The 18,311-nt window shown below is 50.5% G+C and overlaps 1 protein-coding gene across 4 annotated transcripts in view; it reads left to right on the top strand.

Annotated features, from left to right (window-relative positions):
* Positions 1–18,311, top strand: part of BOP1 (BOP1 ribosomal biogenesis factor) — a 105,292-nt gene that overhangs the window by 71,845 nt on the left and 15,136 nt on the right. Inside the window, exon 1 of one of the 4 annotated variants that reach the window (XM_084854741.1) lies at positions 2,729–2,868. The exons of 2 other annotated variants lie outside the window; for them this stretch is intronic. In XM_084854741.1, coding sequence (XP_084710867.1) covers positions 2,818–2,868 — 51 coding nt within the window. In that variant the 5' untranslated portion in view covers positions 2,729–2,817. Of the gene's footprint in view, positions 1–2,728; positions 2,869–9,401; positions 9,724–18,311 lie in introns of those variants that run through there. One more of the 4 variants, XM_084854739.1, reaches the window with a different exon arrangement.

Here is an 18,311-nt window from a genome sequence, read left to right as displayed (position 1 = left end):
TCCATGCATCTGGAGGGGAAGCGTGACCTGGGGAAGGGCCCGTGAGCAGGGCTCTGCTAGTCTGCCAGGTGCGTCTTGGCTTTCGTGGTCCCCCTGTCTGTCCATGCCCAAGCCCGTTCCCCACCACATGCGTGGAGCTTGAGAGGGAAGGGATGTCCCACTCTGGGGGGATCTGCCTAAAAAATACTTGTCTTGGCTGATAAAACAAGGGTGATGTAAAAGCAAGCAGTAGCATGCTCTCGTCACCCTGGGCCTTCTAACGAGACTAGCATACATCTGAAAGCACAAGTAAAAAAATGTAGAGATGACCTCACCAAAATAGTTCTACAATCTTTTGTTTGAGGGATGGGTGTAAATTGGGTTCCTTTGTTCAACATTAAACTGCAGTGTCTCTCCTTCTTGCCTAATCCCATAGGGTTCAGTGCCTGTAAACTACTGTAGAGCACATTGAGGCAGAGGGGACCATGGAGTAGAAGGTCTCATTTGAAAGGGAAAAGGTGGCTTTTAATTACTTCCCTGCTCTTCCCTGCTCTATGACAGGGGCTGGCCTTTCCCAAACAGGATTTGTTCTCTGTATGCTTGTAGTTGTTGCTTCTGGCTTTGTACCGTGAAGTCCTTGGCTACATCTCACCTCCACAGGAGGCTCTTTCTGCATGGGGCAGATCGTTGCTATATTATCACAAAGTCAAGTAGCATTGCATACAGGATCACTCCCTTGCACTTAAGTTAATAGCAACTTTATGTTGTCCTTACAGTTGCTAACACAAATTAGAATTACCCCACGGCACAGGAGCCACCTCCGCCATGTCTGGTCTGCCAACCTGCATCATGCCGCTTGGCATGTTTCTTGGAGTTGAACCGCACAGACAGACGCAGCTCCCTTGTTGCGCTACTGATATCTCAATTGAGCAGGTGGGAGGGAAAACACATTTTGTCACTCCTGACAGTGTTCAAAGGGTGTCAAGGGTGGGGTGGGGGGCTACCAACTGGTTAATACTTAATTGGGCCCTAATGGGTACCTGCTGGTTCTATGCCTGTTTTCCTCTTTTGGCCCTAACAAGATCCTTCTGACCTAGACACTTCCTGAGCAAAGAGACCTTTACAGCTCCCACTCAGCCTGCGAGGGTAGAGGGCTCTTGCTTCTCTTTCCCCCTGCCCCCCCCAAGTTGGTGCCCTGAATGCCTGACCCTCATCGACCTCCAGAGGTGCAGCTGCCTCTCTAGTTTTCGAGCCCACTTAGCCTCCTGCTGAGATATGACTTCAAAGTGGCAGCCTTTTCCTGCTCTTAAAGAAACAGCTGCTTTGTGGCGGGGGAGGAGTGTTACAAAACAGCAAAGAAAAAGCGTGTGTGAGGGGGAGGGGTGTGCGCAACCAGAAATCTCTTAATTCTGTGCGTGGCATTTGCTTCCATTTGCCTTGTTTTGAGAACCTATTTGGAGTTAGGAAGAAAACGTGCCCTAGGGCGTGAGATGAGGAGAGTTCACCACAAAACCAGGATTGCAGACTACAGAAACTTTCCTAGTGCATGGTGTATGTCTAGGGGAGGGAAAGCCCTTCCAACCCCCACTGTAGATTTCCAATCACAGCAGCAGGCCTTTGAACGGTTGGGACCAACAAATGCCACTCCCTCCCCAAAGTCCTCTTAGGGAACTGGAGAGGGCAGAAGCAAATAACACATTGGAGGCACCGAGTGCTACAACCCGCAAGCTCTTCTTCACATTGCAAGAGGCCCAGGTGCTTCCCCTCTCCTCCTTTATTCATAAATAAAGTTTATGGACATTATAGTTGCAGAGAGCTGTTAGAAAATGTTGTGGCTAAAAAAAGCAAAGAGTCAAACATGGTGGCCAGTAAAAGGAAAGCCAGTTTAATTATTTTTAAGGCTGCTGCTACGGAGTAGCCAGGGTGTGTGTGCACAAAATATTTTGTACCTCTGAAATGAGGGACAACATAGCGCAGCAGCCTTCAGTTGACACCCCTGCCACCCTCACCCAGCCTTCTTTTGAACTTGGGCTAGTCCAGGGACAGCAACTGCAACAGCAATTTTGCCAGGTCGCTAGGGAAAAAACCCAACTCCTGCATCTTAAAAGGAAAAAAAACACTTGAACTTTCAGGAGAGAGGTAGATGCATAGTAAGGATGGCACATTTTACAAGTATCATTCTTGTAAACAAAATCATTCTGCATTTTTGCACAAGTTGCAGGCACAGCTTGTTTATTTAAAGGTTGACTCAAAGGATGACTCAAAATGAAACAAACAGGCCACAGCCCTTTACTTCATGATCCATTCCCAATACCTCACTCACATGCACACACCCAGAGAGACACACTGAACAAAGCACCCAGCTGTCTCTTGCAGGGGCTGGAGATGCTGCTTCACAAGCCCTGGGCACCTGCTGAGGTGGTCCGTGGAGCCGTCCACTCCTTGCTTCCTGTAGATTAGATCAGCCATACAGCTGATTGGTGGGAGGTTCAGGACAGAAAGGAAGGACTTCTTCACAAGGCACATAGTTAATGCCCTACTTGTGGACATGCATGTTTGTAAGCCTCCCTAGGAATGCCGACGTCCATTCAAGATGTAAGTATAATGTTTAGAAATCAAGACATATGTAAATATTGGCCACTATGGGAAACAGGATGCTGGATTACGTAGGCCTGCAGTGTGGTCTGACAGGACTATTGTTACGTTGTTGCTTGTTGGGGTGAGTAGCAGCAGCAAATGAAAATCACTTGTCCTATCATTTCTGGCCTGTGCTCCAAGCATGTTGTGGCCCTTTCAAGTAGACACTGGTGATTGCCGTCTGTGTGTTTTCACAGCAGTATGGTGGTTCTGCGTGCTGAGAGACAGCAGAGACAGCTGCATTGTGGAAATGTATGTATGGCTACTACATTTGTAGTTTATGCACATGCTCCCCGCGCCCCCTATGCACTCCAGCCTTAGTTGGCATGGGGGTGGGAGCAGCGATGGTGGGGTGTAAGGAATGGAAGGAGGACCAGCCCAGCAGACCAGGTCAAGAGACAGTTGATTCCAGGAAACTGTTGGCAAGGCTGGATTACATCAGCGTTCTGAGGAAGGGCCGCAGCTTGGGGTAGAGCCCCTGCTTGGCATGCAGAAGGTCCCAGGTTCAATCCCTAGCATCTCCAGGTAAGGCTGGAAAGAATCCTGTCAACAACCCCGGAGAGCTATTGCTGCCAGTCAGTGTCCGCAGTACAGGGCTATATCGACCAAGGGTCTGACTCGGTATAAGGCCGCTTCCTGTGTTCCTAAGAAAAGTTGAAGGAGTAGAAAGGTTGGTGCTCTTTAGTTGCAGAAAGGTCACTTCACCCTCCTTGGGACCAAGCTTGGTAAGCCTTTGCTTTTGTGAGCACCCTGACATCCTCAATGTGTGCTTTCCGCTTCCTTTGGGGAGACAATAGCTTAGTGTTCAAGCACCTGCCTTGCATGCAGAAGGTTCCCTGGCAGCATCTCCAATTAACAGGATCAGGTAGCAGGTGAACAGGGAGACCTATCTCTTCCAAGCACACCAGAGAGCCACTGCTGCCAGTCAGAGGAGATAATAATGGGCTTGATGGACAATAGTTTGACCTGCTATAGGGCAGTTTCCTGTGTTCCATGATTAAGGTCCAAGAGCTGCTTGGTGTGTTTGCATCCTTCTTTTCAAATAGCAGCCATCGTTGTCCATGCTAACTTCAGCACTAAAGCAATTCTGTGCTCTTTGCCCAGCCTGTTCAACAGGGTCTAATAACTGCTCCTCCACTCTTCTTCCTGTGCTAAGAAAGGAGAGAGTAGCTCTCCCACATAGTCTTGCACGTAGAGAGATATGGAAGGCAGTACCCCATTTCTTTATGCAGGCTTTCCTTGAGTGAATGTGCTACCCAGTCTGTTCATAATTTGGTTATTGGTTGGTATAGAAATGTAATAAAAAAATAAAATTATGGTGTTGTATTGCTTTTAATTGCTTGTAATATTTTTATTAATGTTTTATTTAACTTTTTGCAATTTTTATGTATTTTAATGTATATTATAATACACTTGGGATTTACTAGTGAACCGCTTAGAGATATTTCTGAATGTGTGCAGCAGTATATAAATCTAATAATAATAAAATGGCAATCTGTCCAACTATTTCTATGCTGAGGCTACACTGCACCTTTCAGACCCCCCCCCCCCCCCGGCAAAGCAGCAGTTAGCTCCTCCTGGGTTCTCTAATGCTAAGTAGGACACATCATCCAGTCCATCGGTGATATGGGCATGTCTAGCAATAAATTAGCAGTAAACTGTCCATGTGAATACAAATCAAGGGCAGATCCTTCGGTTTTGCTGCATCTGTGTAGCATCAGATGTAGAAAGGGAAAAATCCTATCACAGCAAACATGAAAGGCCACCTGGAGTGGTTCTCAAGGTCTCCCTTATGCCATGTCAATAGTTGCAAATTGCAGTAAATAGGGTTTCTGGTATCTATTGCCTGTTGGAGTTGCCACCCTCCTTGTAGGGATCCTTCATTATTTTATTTATTTATTAAATTGATAACCTGCCTTTCCACTAAGGGGCCATGGTGGCTTAGTGGTTAAGACGCTGAACTGCAGACTGGAAGGTCGGCAGGACAGCAGTTCGAGACCAGAGTGCCGTGTGACGGAGTGAGCTCCCGTCTTCAGTCCCAGCTTCTCCCAACCTAGCAGTTCGAAAGCAAGAAATTGCAACAGTGCTCAAGGTGGGGAACAATAAAATACAGACAAAATTATAAAGTTATAATTCACTACTTTTTAAAGCACTTTTGAATGGGTCTTCCCCTTCTTCCAACTTTTCCAGCTGTTTTTTAGATGGGATAATTTCCAAAATCTTACCATAATCCTTGCTTGTGTACTCTAGACAATTGAACTGGTCTCCAAAACATGTTCTGGAAGAGCAGGAAAATGTTTTCTTGCTCTTCACTTGACCACCCTAACTATAAAAACCAAGTATTAAGATAAAGCTAATTCTGCATTAAGCGGATTAACTAATAGTAGGAAAAGTATATTTGCTCTCCATCCAGAAATGTTTTTGGTAAAGCATTAGGGCAAAAGCCAGAGGGTTGCTACAGATGGTCACCTGCCTGACCTGTATTTCCCCCTTCTTTGTGAAGAATGGAGCCTTCCCTGCTAGGACCTGTTTTGCGGGGGAGGGGTTGAAGTTCCTCTGCACCACAGATCAGTTAACAGAGGCACCTTCCCAGGAGCAGAATGGATTCTGTTTCTGTTGCAAATCTCCCTTTTTGCACCGAAACCTAAGAAGGTGCATTTTCAATGCTTCCGTCTCTTGTTGCCTCTGGAGTTCCTTGATGGACTGTAGAGATCTCTCTGTTCCCATGTGTCATGCGCATGCATACACATCCAGCATGCTGTTCCTGAAAGCTCAGCACATATACACACACACACACACACACACACCTCACTTTTTGCTTCCTATTCCCCTTGTTTAATATTTCTTTACATGGTTGACATGCAGCTAGGTAGTGGGGTTTGCCTTTTGCAGCAGGCTGGGAAGCCACTGGCCTGGGCTTTCTGCCCCAAGAGGCTTCAGGAATTTAGTTGCTGTGAGGCTGAGCCCTTGCCCTCACCCCTTGCTCAGGTTCCACAAGCTTGGATGGGGGGAGAGGGGGACATTTTGTGCTAGCAGCTTTGGGTTTGTTCAGAGAGACTTGCACATTCCAAAATGCAAGGGCTTACCAAATAGAATAAATAAAATAAATTTATGCACCTTTTTAATTTGGGTGAAAATGGGTCTCCAAGGCACCATCTTCGCTCTTTACAATCACAGCCCAAACACAGCAGCTCTGAGAGTGAAAGCGATTTGGATTACAGTACAAATTCAAAGCAACACCACCTTTTAGAAACAGTGGGCTTTTCGTGCGGTGTCCTTTCTGTGCCAGTGCCACGCACATAGTAAAGGAGATTCTTTGTTCCCAGCTTTCAGATAGTGCTTTTTCTCCCTTTCTTTCTAAGCGTCTCAGATATTAGAGGAGCTTGTCAGCAATTCATGACGCGGCATCTCAGTTATGAGGACCATTGCTGGGATGTGGCGAGCGGCGAGCTTCTTCCTCTAGATAGCTGAGGGCATCCGAGCCAAGTGATCCAGGGAGAAGAGGTCCCAGCTGGCATGGCAGCGTGCCCTTCCCACGCTGAAGGAAGGCAGCTCCCCAGACTGTGCAGTTCTTGGCTCCTGCTGCTCTGCACGGTGCCTTAAGGGACCAGAGTCCTTCCATACAGACATCCTTGTTTAGGTGTGACTTGCACAGCAGAGTTGCACAGAGGCTGCTCTGCTTTCCCTGCTTTTCATGCCTTAAAGGGCTCTGGAAAGAGGCTGAGAGCTGAAGGAAAGAAGATATGTCCCTAGGTACTTTTATTTATTTAACATTATTTCTAGGCCACCTTTAAAGGTAGAATCCTCTCAGTAATGCCACTTACTTTGCCTTCTGTGTATGAGTCAGATGAGAGAGTGAGGAGGAGGGAGGGACTTTCCTGGGCACACCTATGATTCTGTTGGGAGCAGTGGGAACCTGGGCTCTGGATTCTAGACTGATGGAGTTGCCCTGCTCCCAAATGCATGGCGTTCCTTTCAGACTGATTGCAACCCCTTCTGCTAGGGCTGGAATGCATACAAGCACCCCATTCTCCAGTCTAGCCTTCTCTCTCCCTCCAGCTGTGCTGAGTGAGCAAGTGCCTTTAGGAACCTCACAAGCAAACCAAGACGGTGCCCTACTCTCTGAGGTTTTGTCCCCAGTAACACCTGGTACTTGTAGGTGCCCCCAGCCTCATAGCCACTGAGAGCCCTCCTCTGCATGCATGTCTTTAAAGGAGTGTCCACTACAGCTTCCTGTGGCAAGGAACTCTGTAGGTCAGTTACTAGCAATATGAAGAAGTCCTTCCCTAGTCCTGAACCTCCTGATAGACATAGGAAGCTGCCTTATACTGAGGTCAGACCTTTGATCCCCTAGCTCAGTATTGTCGACATCGACTGGCAGCAGCAGCTCTCTAGTTGTCTCAGGCAAGTGTTTTCCCAGCCCTACCTGGAGACGCTGCCAGGGATTGAACCTGGGACTTTCTGTGTGCAAAGCAGTTGCTCTGCCACTGAGCTACAGTACTCCCAAGTTCATTAGAGGATGATTCTGAGTGCTAAGGAGCAATGCCATTTTCCACACTGCTAATGATAACATCCACCTGGTCCGTCCCCCCCAAGTTATCTCCCCCTGCCCCCAGCTACAAGGAGCACACTGCTTAAGCTTCTCTTCATCAGGAAGATGCTCCATCATCCCCCAGATCATTTCAGTTGCCCCTTTCTGTACATTCTCCTTGCCTGCAGACTTCTAAATGTGGACACACCATATTTTGTAACAACTTCCTTTATGCTACTAGTGCAAGCAGAGATTTTTGTCAGAACCTCTGTTTTCCTCTCCAGGATTTCAGCCACATTCCAGTAACTAAATGCACGAAACCAATAAACAGATATAATTAATTAACCAAGAGTTTCAAAGGTGGGGTTTTAAAACCACAGTGGTAGTCTTCTAAAAGGGTATTCAAGAATTTGCTAGGCACGTTGGTTGCCCTTCGCCAGCTTATTTGCTTTAATGTCAATTGGAATCACCTTCCTTGTTAAAGACTCTCAAAATAATGCCTTGCATTGGAATTCATTGATCTTTCCTTTGGATTAAACAGCACCAGATAAACATACACACCTAATAAGAGGCTGGTGTCAGGCAATTGCAGTCTGCAGCCTGCCGATCAATTTTGTGCTGGGGTGGAGGATTCAGAGAGGCTGGGTGACCCTCCCCAGTCAAGAAAGGAATGCTTATCTGGCTTTTCCAGTTGACAAGATGTTCCTTACTATCCTTGTTTTATCTTCACAACAGTCTTATGAAGTAGCTTAAACTTTAAAGAGGCCTGCCTTGGGCTTCCCATTACACTTCAAGGCTTGCATGGATTTGAACAGGGTGGTGGGGAGGTGTCTCAATTCCCAGACTTAAGATGAGAGGAGAAGATAGCTCATGATGACCAGGGCATGGCACTTTAGGTCAGAGAGGCTGTTATCCCACTTGCAAAACCAACAGCATAGGAAGGGCCAAGCGTAGCACAGAGAATCAACCCACCCTTTGGTTTGTGCAAGGAACAATGCAGCTTATGAGGAGAAAAGATGATGAAGCCCGGGGAGGTAGAGGCCGTTGGCTGTCTGTAGCTTGCCTGGATGGGGTGGAGGCTGAGGTTTAGGAGAAGTCTCAAATGGCTCAAACTATGTCTGACTGAGGCTGGGAAGTTCGCATGGGGGTGGGGGCTGGCTTTCCAGTCATTCACTGGGAAGCAAGGCTTCACACAGGAATGGGCAGACCTTAGGCTTGCAGGATCCACTTTGTTTTTCGCTAGAACCCTCAGGAAGATGGAATTAGATTTGCAGAACAAAGTGCCTCTGAGCCTTTGCTCAGCCCAGGAATTTGTTTTCTGTACTAGAACTGGAGCTCACAGCCAGACCTCTTCACACAGAGATCTACATGTCTTTCCCCCAGACCTTCCTTGATTTTCGCAACCTATTTCAGGAGGTTGTTTATACCATTGGGAGTTGGAAATTTGCTGATCTACTGCAAATCACCTGAAGATCTACTAGTAGATCCCAATCTACCTTCCACCTGCCCTGGCTTAACAGATCAGTGTGACGAGTGATGGGTGGACAGGCATTAACTGAGAACTGCTTCCTTCCTTCTTAAGACTGACATTTGGTGAGCCAACTCCACTTTCATACCCTGAGGATCCTGCTGCCAAGAATCTTTCCAAACCAAGCAAGGGATTACAGCCCTTTGGCTGATAGATATGAATTGGTGTAGCATAAATGACTTGCCATTGTTCAGGGCTAGAGGGAACCTCCCCTCTCTTTGTCTACCCACCCACCCTGAGCCAAGCCAAGCAACTTCATTCATTCTCTGGATAGGGCCATTTTGCACCCAGGTCTCTGGGCAGGCACTGCAGTAGGTGTTGCATTGGGACCTGGGTCCCAATCTCTGCTCAATTGTGTATTCACATGGGGCGCCCTCGTCTCTCGGCTTCAGTTTACCATATGTAATGAGTGAACAACGCTGTCCGCAGGGTGTGGCAAGGATGATAGTATGCTGTTCTGCTTGGCATATGAATGCCAGTTAACCAGCCCCAGTTTACCCCCCAGTCTCTGAGCTGCCATGCAGCCCCTGTTTGTGTAGCTTCAGCCTGTAACTTCCCATTGCTCCTCTGTGTCTGCCCACTGTCTTCTCCCCCCATCCCAGCCTCCTATTTCTCCCAGTCCTCTTCAAGCACCAGGTATGTCTCTTTGGCCAGCTTATGAACATTCTTTAATTCCCTCTTGACCTGAAGCATTTGAGAGTCTCCCAGAATCCTGCAGCACATGGAGCTGTGAACTCTTGACTTTAGGGGGGGCGCTGCGGTGGTGGTGGTGGTGATGACTGTTCCTTCCATCAACCCACAACCTTCCTAGATGGGAACTTTGCAGCATGTCTTTGGGCCTCCTTCCACCCCCCAGCCAGGAGACTGCAGTACTTACCATCTTCCTCTGGTTGCTAAGGCAGAAAGTGCAGATCTGTTTGGGTTGCGAACTTTCGCTTTCCCTTGTGGGTGGGCTGCTGCTGCTGCTGCTGTGGTGGAAAAAGGCTGGCGTGGTGTGGCATGGCTGCCCATCTCCACATGCTTCCCCCACCAGGAGGACGTTGCCCAGGTGCGAGATGTAGCTGGAGGCCAGGCGGAGTGTCTCAATCTTGGAGAGCTTCCTGTCGGCTGGCTCAGTGGGGATGAGAGTCCTCAGAGCGGTGAAGGCCGTGTTGACACTGTTGGTGCGGTCCCGCTCCCGCGCATTGGCTGTGTGGCGCTGCCGGGGCTCCCTGTTGATCCGGTTGCTTTTCTTGCTGCTCCTGCGCTTGCTGCTCTTCAGGCTGTACCCACCGGCATCCAGGTGGTAGGGCTTCTCGTCCGAACCCGAGCTCTCACTCCCATTTTCCTCATCCTCCGACAGCATGCTGATCTCAGGGTACAGGAACCGGCTGGGAGCTGAGCGTAGCATGGCAAAGGACATGGCTGGGCACTGGGAATTGGGCAAGGAGAGCAGCGAGGAGTCCTTGTGGGCTGCAGCTCTCAGCTCAGCTCTGTCATCCTCCGGTTGTTTGCACAAGGCAAGAGGCAGTTCCCCTCGTCCCCTTTCCTGAAGTTTTTGGATCTTGTCTTGATTCTTTTCTCCAGCAGTCGGTTAGCGGCACTCGCTCTGTGTCCAGAACTTGTCTGCTTCCTCTGGCTGGCTGCCCTAGCTAAGAAGGGGTTAAGTCCCGTTGTTGCACACTGCACAGCTGGTGTTTCCTCCTTGCACACGTGTGCGTCTTGAGGCTCCGTTTGGAGTGTGGCAGGATCAAGCGAGCGTTTTATAGCACCAGCGAGTGGCCGGTCAGACAAGCCCCTCCTCTGGCTCGCAGCAGCATCACGCCTACCTGAGCATTCCTTTCTGTTTGGGATTAAGGAGGAGGTGATGTCAGCTGCAGGGGAGCAGTGGTCCTGAGGCTGTGGGGAGAGGGGAGAAGCATGGCCATGGGTGGGCTTCACCTGTTGGGTCCAGGATTTCAGCCTGCCTGCCTAGCATATTTCTTTGACAGAGACCAAAGGCGTCTCTGCCCTGCTGGCATCTTGGCACATACTGGGCATCTTGCACTCATATCTGAGCCCCACACAAGCATGGTTTCAAGCAGTGCTTCAGGGGAACATGGGTTGCTCTGTTGTCTCCCTGCAAAGGGACCTCTGTCTCCAACCAAAGGCTGCTCAAAAGCCATCTATGCTGGGGCAGGAAGAGAAGACGGCAGCAGCACCCCTTGCCGGAGAGCCTCAGAAGAGAATGAAATTAGTCATTCCTGGGGAGGGGGAGGGAGCGCTCTAGTCTCCCTCCTCCCCCCACCCCTGCCTCTTCATCCCACCAAGCATAACCAAATTGATCCTGCTGCTGTTAATCGGACGCAGCAGGAAGGATTAACCCTAGCAGAGCCATCCTTCAGGAAGGTCTGTTCTGGAGAAGCACGTCGCTCTTCTCAGCCTGCATCAGCCTCTTCAAATCCCTCGCCACTGAGTGAGTGGCATGTACGTGCGTTTATTTATATCAGTCTGCATTAATGTTCCTCCCCCCCTCCCCCTGTACCTGAATCCCCAAGCCAACTTGAGGAATGCCTCTTTAAAGGGTGAGGCTGCATAAATGCAGTTGTCTTTTCTTTTTGCACCCTCAGCTCCCCGAAAGGAGATTGGTTAGGGAGAAAGGTGCTTCCTGTGAAGAAGCACACTTGGCCCTCCTCTTGGCATTTCCTAGGCAGAAAGGCTCAGTTCTTGGCACCTCTCAGAAGCTTGTGAGATGCTTGTGGTGGAAGAGGCTGTGGTGCATGCAGTCATGGCTGAACCCAGGTGGCTCCTCGGCAGAGTCTTGAGCCTGGTGTGAGCCACAGGATAAATCAGCACATGGAGCTGCCGAGGAACCAGGGGGCACTCTAAGCATTTGGACTGAAGTGTACCCAGTTCATTCTCAGCTCGGTCCATCTCCTGGCTCTCTTGATCTGTTTGCTGGTCACTCCACCTCCATGCAATGCAATGGTATTGTGGCCTACCTCGAATCATCATCACTGATGCATTCTTGGTCTGCTCCTGGGGAAAGCATTCCTGCTTCTCGTCCTCCTCTCTTTATTGCAGCCAATCAGAGTAATGTGTTAATTACTTGGACTTTTATCTGCACTTGAGCATGGAAACATCACATCACTATTTGGCCTGGCTTGGCCTGGCCTGGCCTGGCCTGGCGAGGGCACAGTCTCTTCTGGACCCTCGGGTCTTTTTCCTTGGCTCACAGGACGAGGGCAAGTGTGGGCAGGAAGACCTGAGCACCAGTACTCAGTCCTTGCTACCCTCCCTTCTTGTTGATGGGCAGCTGCTATTTGCCGCTCTTCTTTAGCAAGGGGCCTCCCAAGGCTAACATCTGTCTCTGCATATGCAGGGCCTGCTGCACAACCCCAGCTGGGGAGTTGTGTCTGGTGAGGATTCCCCAAAGCCTCTGCTCTGCGCTCACGTGGCATAGAACGGCCCAGGCCAGGTGGCCAAGGTCTCTGGCAGCGAAATACCAGTCCTAGCACTTGCTACCTGAACCATCTTCACTGGAGCTGCCAGGAATTGAGCCAGGGACCTTCAACATGGGGAGCAGGGCCTCTGCCATTGAGCTATAAGCCCATCCCTTCCCTGCCTGGTCTCTCTCCCATTCATGGAGGAGGAGTGGAGCCTCCACTTAGGGCAAGATCAGGCACCCATTGGGTTCTCACACCTCTCATCCCTGCTTAGGTTTAGAGGCCAGCAGATGTTCGGGGGGAGGATGTGCAAGCAGAGACTGGGACAGATGGGCAGGTGAAGGCCAAGCTGACCTTCCTCTCTGGCCTTTCTGGGCCGATTGAGACAAGTCTCCCCACCCATCTTCTTTGGGTTTCCAGCAGGTGGGTCCCCTCAGCCAACAGATCCATTGGGTCCTAAGCCAAGGAGTGCTGGGGGGGCGGGGGGACATAGGGTTGAGCAGGCTCCTTTCTGGTTTCTGAGCATTTTTCAAACATGGGATTTCAACATGTTTTGTTTCTGTTTCCACTACAAAGAGGACTAGAAACATAGCACTTTAAAAAACATTTTAGTAGCCTGAAAGGGCCTTTTATAGCTTCACAACCAGATTTGCTATTCCTCCTTTTCTGCCTAAGAGCAGGAGGATTCTTTCCACCCATTCTTCTGCTTTGTTGTTCCCTTTATGGGCACTGGAAGTAACGGAGGTAGAACCCAGGTGCCTGTTGGAAAGGGGTCTAGTGCACAGATCGCCTCCCGTGTCACTCCCCGCCCCCCAAGTTCTCTTATCCCCCGGTCCCCATAAAGTGTGTGTGGGGGTTGTACAGCATGCATGGCCCCCTGAAACTTGGGATAAGGACCATTTCAGTGTGCCCTGGAGGGAGACCTCCTTTATATTCTGCACCCCCACCCCATATGTAGTCCTGGCTTTCCCTCATGCACACCCCCCCTCTCCTTTCTCCACGTGGACCAGCTATTTTCAAGAAAGTGCTACTGGGAAAAGAATCCTTTCCCTTGCCAGGAATGTACACCAAGGAGGAGGAATGCCTCAGCCGTTCCAAGAGCAACTTCCAGACGTGTGGCTGAGTGACGTGACGGCAGCTCCTTGTGGGGGTGGGACTGACCAGGGGTGTAGCAGGGGGAGCTCCAGCCTCCCTCCTGAATGACTGAGCTCACTTGGGCTGATGTGTTAACTGCACGGGAGGCAAACGGGAGGGAGGGACCGGGCCGGGGCCTGGCATGAAAGGAAAAGTCTCTCCTGTAGGAATGCGCTGTTCTTGGCTGTTCTACTCTGCCTTGACTGGGGCTTAACTTTCAAAGTGGAGGGCGAGGAGGGAGGGGCTGGATGTCTCAGCTTGGCCCTTGCTGCGGCAGTGGCGTATCCACCAGGCCCCACTGGGCCTGTGCTGCTGGCCGGGCGGTCTGAACTCCACGTTTATAAAGAAAGTGCCAGCAATTCTGCGCCAAGCGGAGGTGTGACTTATGCACCTTGGATACGTGTACACAAGTGTGCCTGGCCAGGCATGTGGAGGGGCAAGCATCTCTGCAGGGAGCAGTGGCAGTTTTGCTCTACCCACCACCGCCATCATCATCGTGCTGGCGCCCTTCTGAGGGCTTCTAGCTTCTCTTACGAAGCCATGAGAACTAGAAAGTTGCTTTCGCCAAAAGCAAAACATATGACAGAGAACCAGATAAATGGTTCCGAGGATGCGTCCTTTTAGACCCCAGTACCAGTTTCATCCTCCTGAGTTCCCACATAGAGGAGCTTGGGCCGGATGCTGTTGTTGCCATTTATTTCTGGGGGGGAGTCGGGGACAAGAGTAGTCTGAGCTTTGCACCGGAGCACCTGCCCAACCGTTTCATGCCAAAGGCAACAGGCAGGCAAAAAGTAGGACAGTTGGTGTGGCTACCTGTCTGCCTGCTAGCCAGACATGAGTGGCGTGGGTGGCATCATAGCTGAAACTTTAAAAGGAAAGTAAAACTAGGCTGCCTGGATGCTGGGAGCAGGAGCTCGTTTCAGTTGTGGAGGCAGCAATGTTTTTCCCCATCATCCCAGTCAGCAGCCCGGCTCCTCCTGGGACATTTCCTTCCTGGGTTGGTGGCATCTGCCTCTTTCCCCCAGCCCTTTGAGGGACTCACTAACACTTTTCACGTGCTGGGTCTTGTCATGTGGAGAAAGGAATGCCTTGGCAATGAGTCAGTTGGATGTAAACAGGCGGCCTTCCCTCCACAAAGTCCAGCCGTCCATTCCTGGCTGGGAAAGTCCTGGCCAGAGGCAGCAGAGGCAGAGCAGGAGCAATGTGGTGCTGGATGGGCAGGGGAGGGGAGATCCCCTTTCTGTGGACCTCCACCACCTGCCTCCACCAATGGCAACAACTCAGGAACCGCTTGTGCTTTCCATGTGTTTATGGGGACCAGGTGGTGCAGCCTAGTGAGGTGACCCTGGGTTGCTGAACACGTAAGGGCATGGGGTCACATTCACTCCTCCAATAGCCTGCAGTTGGGAGGAGGGGTCCTCCATGTAGTGCAGCTCTGTGCTGAGAAGAGAGATCAGCTGGAGGGAGTGGGCTTGGGGGCTCTCCTAGCAATGGTTGTAAGTCGAAGGCACCAGGTGAAAATGAGACACACAGACATGCCACACTGCCTCTCACATTGGCCTCTCCAGCCAGACTTTCCAAAACACGTATGTAAACTTACCTGATCTGCCCAGTAGCCTTTGGCATTTGTAGGATTTGCAGTGTAGACTTGAGCCCATGAATGACAGTGTGTAACCGCACCTTCCACTCCTCTCAAGTCAGGTGGTCTTGCATTCCTACATGAATCTCTGTGTTAAACCAAGCCTTAGGTGCACATTCTGGGACATGTGGTCTGCCTTGGTGTGCTTCTACCAATGGCTGTCAGGAAGTAAAAGTGTGCACATACCCTAAAATAGGCCACGGTAGAACTTTGATGCTGCATCAGGCTTCCTTGCCTACTTTATCGTCTTGCTAGTCTAATCAGCAGGATTGGGAAAGGGAGACAAGGAGGCATTTTGCAACAGCCCCATCTCCAATGATGTGTCACTCACTCCAGTGAAGGTTGAGTTGTGGCTGATGCAAAACTGGCCCAGCACGAGGCTGGTGGGTGCCAGCCCTACGTGTGCTGGAAAATGTGAGGCGCCCGCCTTTGCCTGGACAGGCCTTGGAATGCACGCGACAGCCAGCGCTGCTGACCACCCCCCATCCCACCCCGCCCCCTTTACTTTAACAAGTTTCTGAAGGGCGCCCATAAATTCCCTGTTCTGCCTTTAATGAGCCGTTTGCCAGGTTCAGCGGTGGCGCCCAGGCTGTGGTTCCAATCATGGAGCCATGAGCGGTGGCTGAGTTTAACCCACCCAGTCCTTTTTCAAGATTTGCCAGATGCTGGTCTTGAAGTAGCCTCCCCCTCCAGAGGAACTGCGGGGCTGCAATGCAGGAAGGGGGGGGCTGCCCATAACCCCTAACGAACTGGTCCAGGTGGGAGCTTCTGAGGCCAGTGGTGGCTCCCCTGGTGCCTGCATTGCTGGGGGCTGCTCAAGGAGATGGACAGGGGGCAACCTGGAATCAGGGGAGGCCTTGGCTCCGTGGCTTGCCTGCCTCCTTGCTTGCTTGCTCAGTGCCGCCGCCGCTTGCCATGGCTACTGGTGCCATAGCTTTGGCTTCCTTATGATACTGCACATTCCAGTACAACATGGAAGGAGAAGAGAGGCAGGGCCAGTTGGAAAGGCTCGTAAGCAGCCCTGTTGACCTGCTTATGAACGTTGGCAGTTTGGCCAGGCTGTCGTTCTGGGGGTGGACCAAGAAAGGTCACGGGCAGACACAGCCCATGCTGTAGTGCCTTTTCTTTACAGCAGGGATGGGGACCCTCCACATTACGGAGCCCCTTCCCACTGCTGGCACACAGCCCCGCAGTGGCCTTTAGGCCAAAGAAAGGGGACAGGGACCTAACTGTGGACCTTTGTGTGATCAGTCCCATCTGGGTTTCTGGTATAGAGACAAGGCTTGGGATCAAACCAGGGTCGGCATTTAGCAGGCTTAATTTAATGTGGGCACTCTGGGGACCTGAATTCGGGGGCGGGGGACATCCAGCCAGAGCACAGCACTAGGACGAGGGCGTTTTCAGTTGTGGCACCCACACTGAGAAATTCTCTCCACAGAGAGGCTTGCCTGGAGCCTCCTTTGGGATCATTTCAGCACCAATCAAAGACTGTTGTATTTTCCCAAGCTTTTTAAGATCTCTTAGTTGTTTTAAATCTTTTTTAAAACATCTTTTGGTGTTTCTTGTGAATGCTATTGATTTTAGTATCTTCTGCTTGGGTTTTATGCCATTTTATTATGCTATGGTTGATTGTTGTATCTTAATATTTTACTTACATTGTAAGCTGCCCAGAGAACTTTGTTATTGAGCAGTATATAACCACTGCAAGTAAATAACCAAGTACATCTGTTGGGGAGGATGTGGGAGGGGAGCACATGAGGCCATGCCCTTGCCCACACATGTGCGTGGGGGTGTGTGTATGTGTAGGCTCCTCCACACAGGGCTGTCAAATTCCATTCAGCCCATGGCCTGAATTCCATTTTAGAGATGTTCTTGGGGGCCACATTCCAGTGGTGGGTGGAGGCTGAAGGCCAGGGGGGTGGGGGCGGAAATCCCAGCCTGTGTCAACCTAAAGCTCTTCCTGCCAGAAACAAAGCCCTCGGGGAGGCATCACAGCCTTTTAGAACTGGGGGAAACTGCCCAAAATCAGGGGAAAGAGGTGGGGCCACCTGAGCAAACAGGCAGGCTGGATTTGACCCCCAGGCAGGGCTGTGGTCCAGTGCCCCTGCTTTAACAGAATCCCTGCTTTAGGGATTCTGTTGGTGTACCGCTCGCCCTGCTACCCAGCAGTCTACCTGCTTGAGCAGACTGAGGTGGTCTTGAGCATGATGTTGAGGACCCCAAAGCTTATGGTCTTGGGGGACTTTAATATTCATGCCAAGGCTACTTTGTCAGGAGCGGCTCAGGACTGCATGGCTGCCATGTCAACCATGTGCCTATCTCAAATAATATCTTGCCCAACACATGTGGCAGGACACGTTTTGGACCTGATTTTCTGTGCTGGATTGGGAGAAAATGATCTGCAGGTGGGGGAGCCAGTAGTGACTCCTTTGGCATGGACAGATCAATATCTGATTGGTTTTGACCGTCAAGCCACCTGTAACCTCCGCAGGGGTGGGGGACCAAATCTGATGGTCCACCCCTGGGGACTGATGAATCGGGATGGATTTTTTAGGTCTCTTGGGGATTTTCCTGCAGGCTTAGCCTGCGGTCCTGCCGAGGTCCTGGTCACCACTTGGAATGAGGGGATGACCCGGGCTATCAATATGATCGCTCCCAAACATCCCCGACCCAGTCGTAGAACCATATCAGCTCCTTGGTATTCTGAGGAGCTGAAGGTGATGAATCCTTCAGACTGTGTCGACGATTAGAGCGCAAATGGCAGAAGACTTGGAACGAATACGATCAAACACAGATAAGAATCCCCTTGCGAGCTTATTCTGTGGCAGTGATGTTGTTGTTTATTCGTTCAGTCGCTTCTGACTCTTCGTGACTTCATGGACCAGCCCACGCCAGAGCTTCCTGTCGGCCGTTGCCACCCCCAGCTCCCCCAAGCTCAAGTCCGTCACCTCCAGAAAGCATCCATCCATCTTGCCCTTGGGCGGCCCCTCTTCCTTTTGCTTTCCACTTTCCCTAGCATCAGCATCTTCTCCAGGGTATCCTGTCTTCTCATGATGTGGCCAGAGTACTTCAGTTTTGCCTTTAGTATCATTCCCTCAAGTGAGCAGTCTGGCTTTATTTCCTGGACTATGGACTGGTTTGATCTTCTTGCAGTCCAAGGCACTCTCAGAATTTTCCTCCAGCACCACAGTTGGAAAGCATCTATCTTCCTTCGCTCAGCCTTCCTTATGGTCCAGCTCTCGCAGCCATAGGTTACTACGGGGAATACCATTGCTTTACCTATGCGGACCTTTGTTGTCAGTGTGATGTCTCTGCTCTTCACTATTTTATCAAGATTTGTCATTGCTGTCCTCCCAAGAGCTAAACGTCTTCTGATTTCCTGGCTGCAGTCAGCATCTGCAGTAATCTTTGCGCCTAGAAAGACAAAGTCTGTCTCTGCCTCCACGTTTTCTCCCTCTA

This window comes from Heloderma suspectum, chromosome 4 (genome assembly GCF_057233095.1).
Source record: "Heloderma suspectum isolate Gila_16-S chromosome 4, 16-S_ref, whole genome shotgun sequence".
NCBI lineage: Eukaryota > Metazoa > Chordata > Lepidosauria > Squamata > Helodermatidae > Heloderma > Heloderma suspectum.
This window is presented reverse-complemented; position numbering and strand designations above follow the sequence as displayed.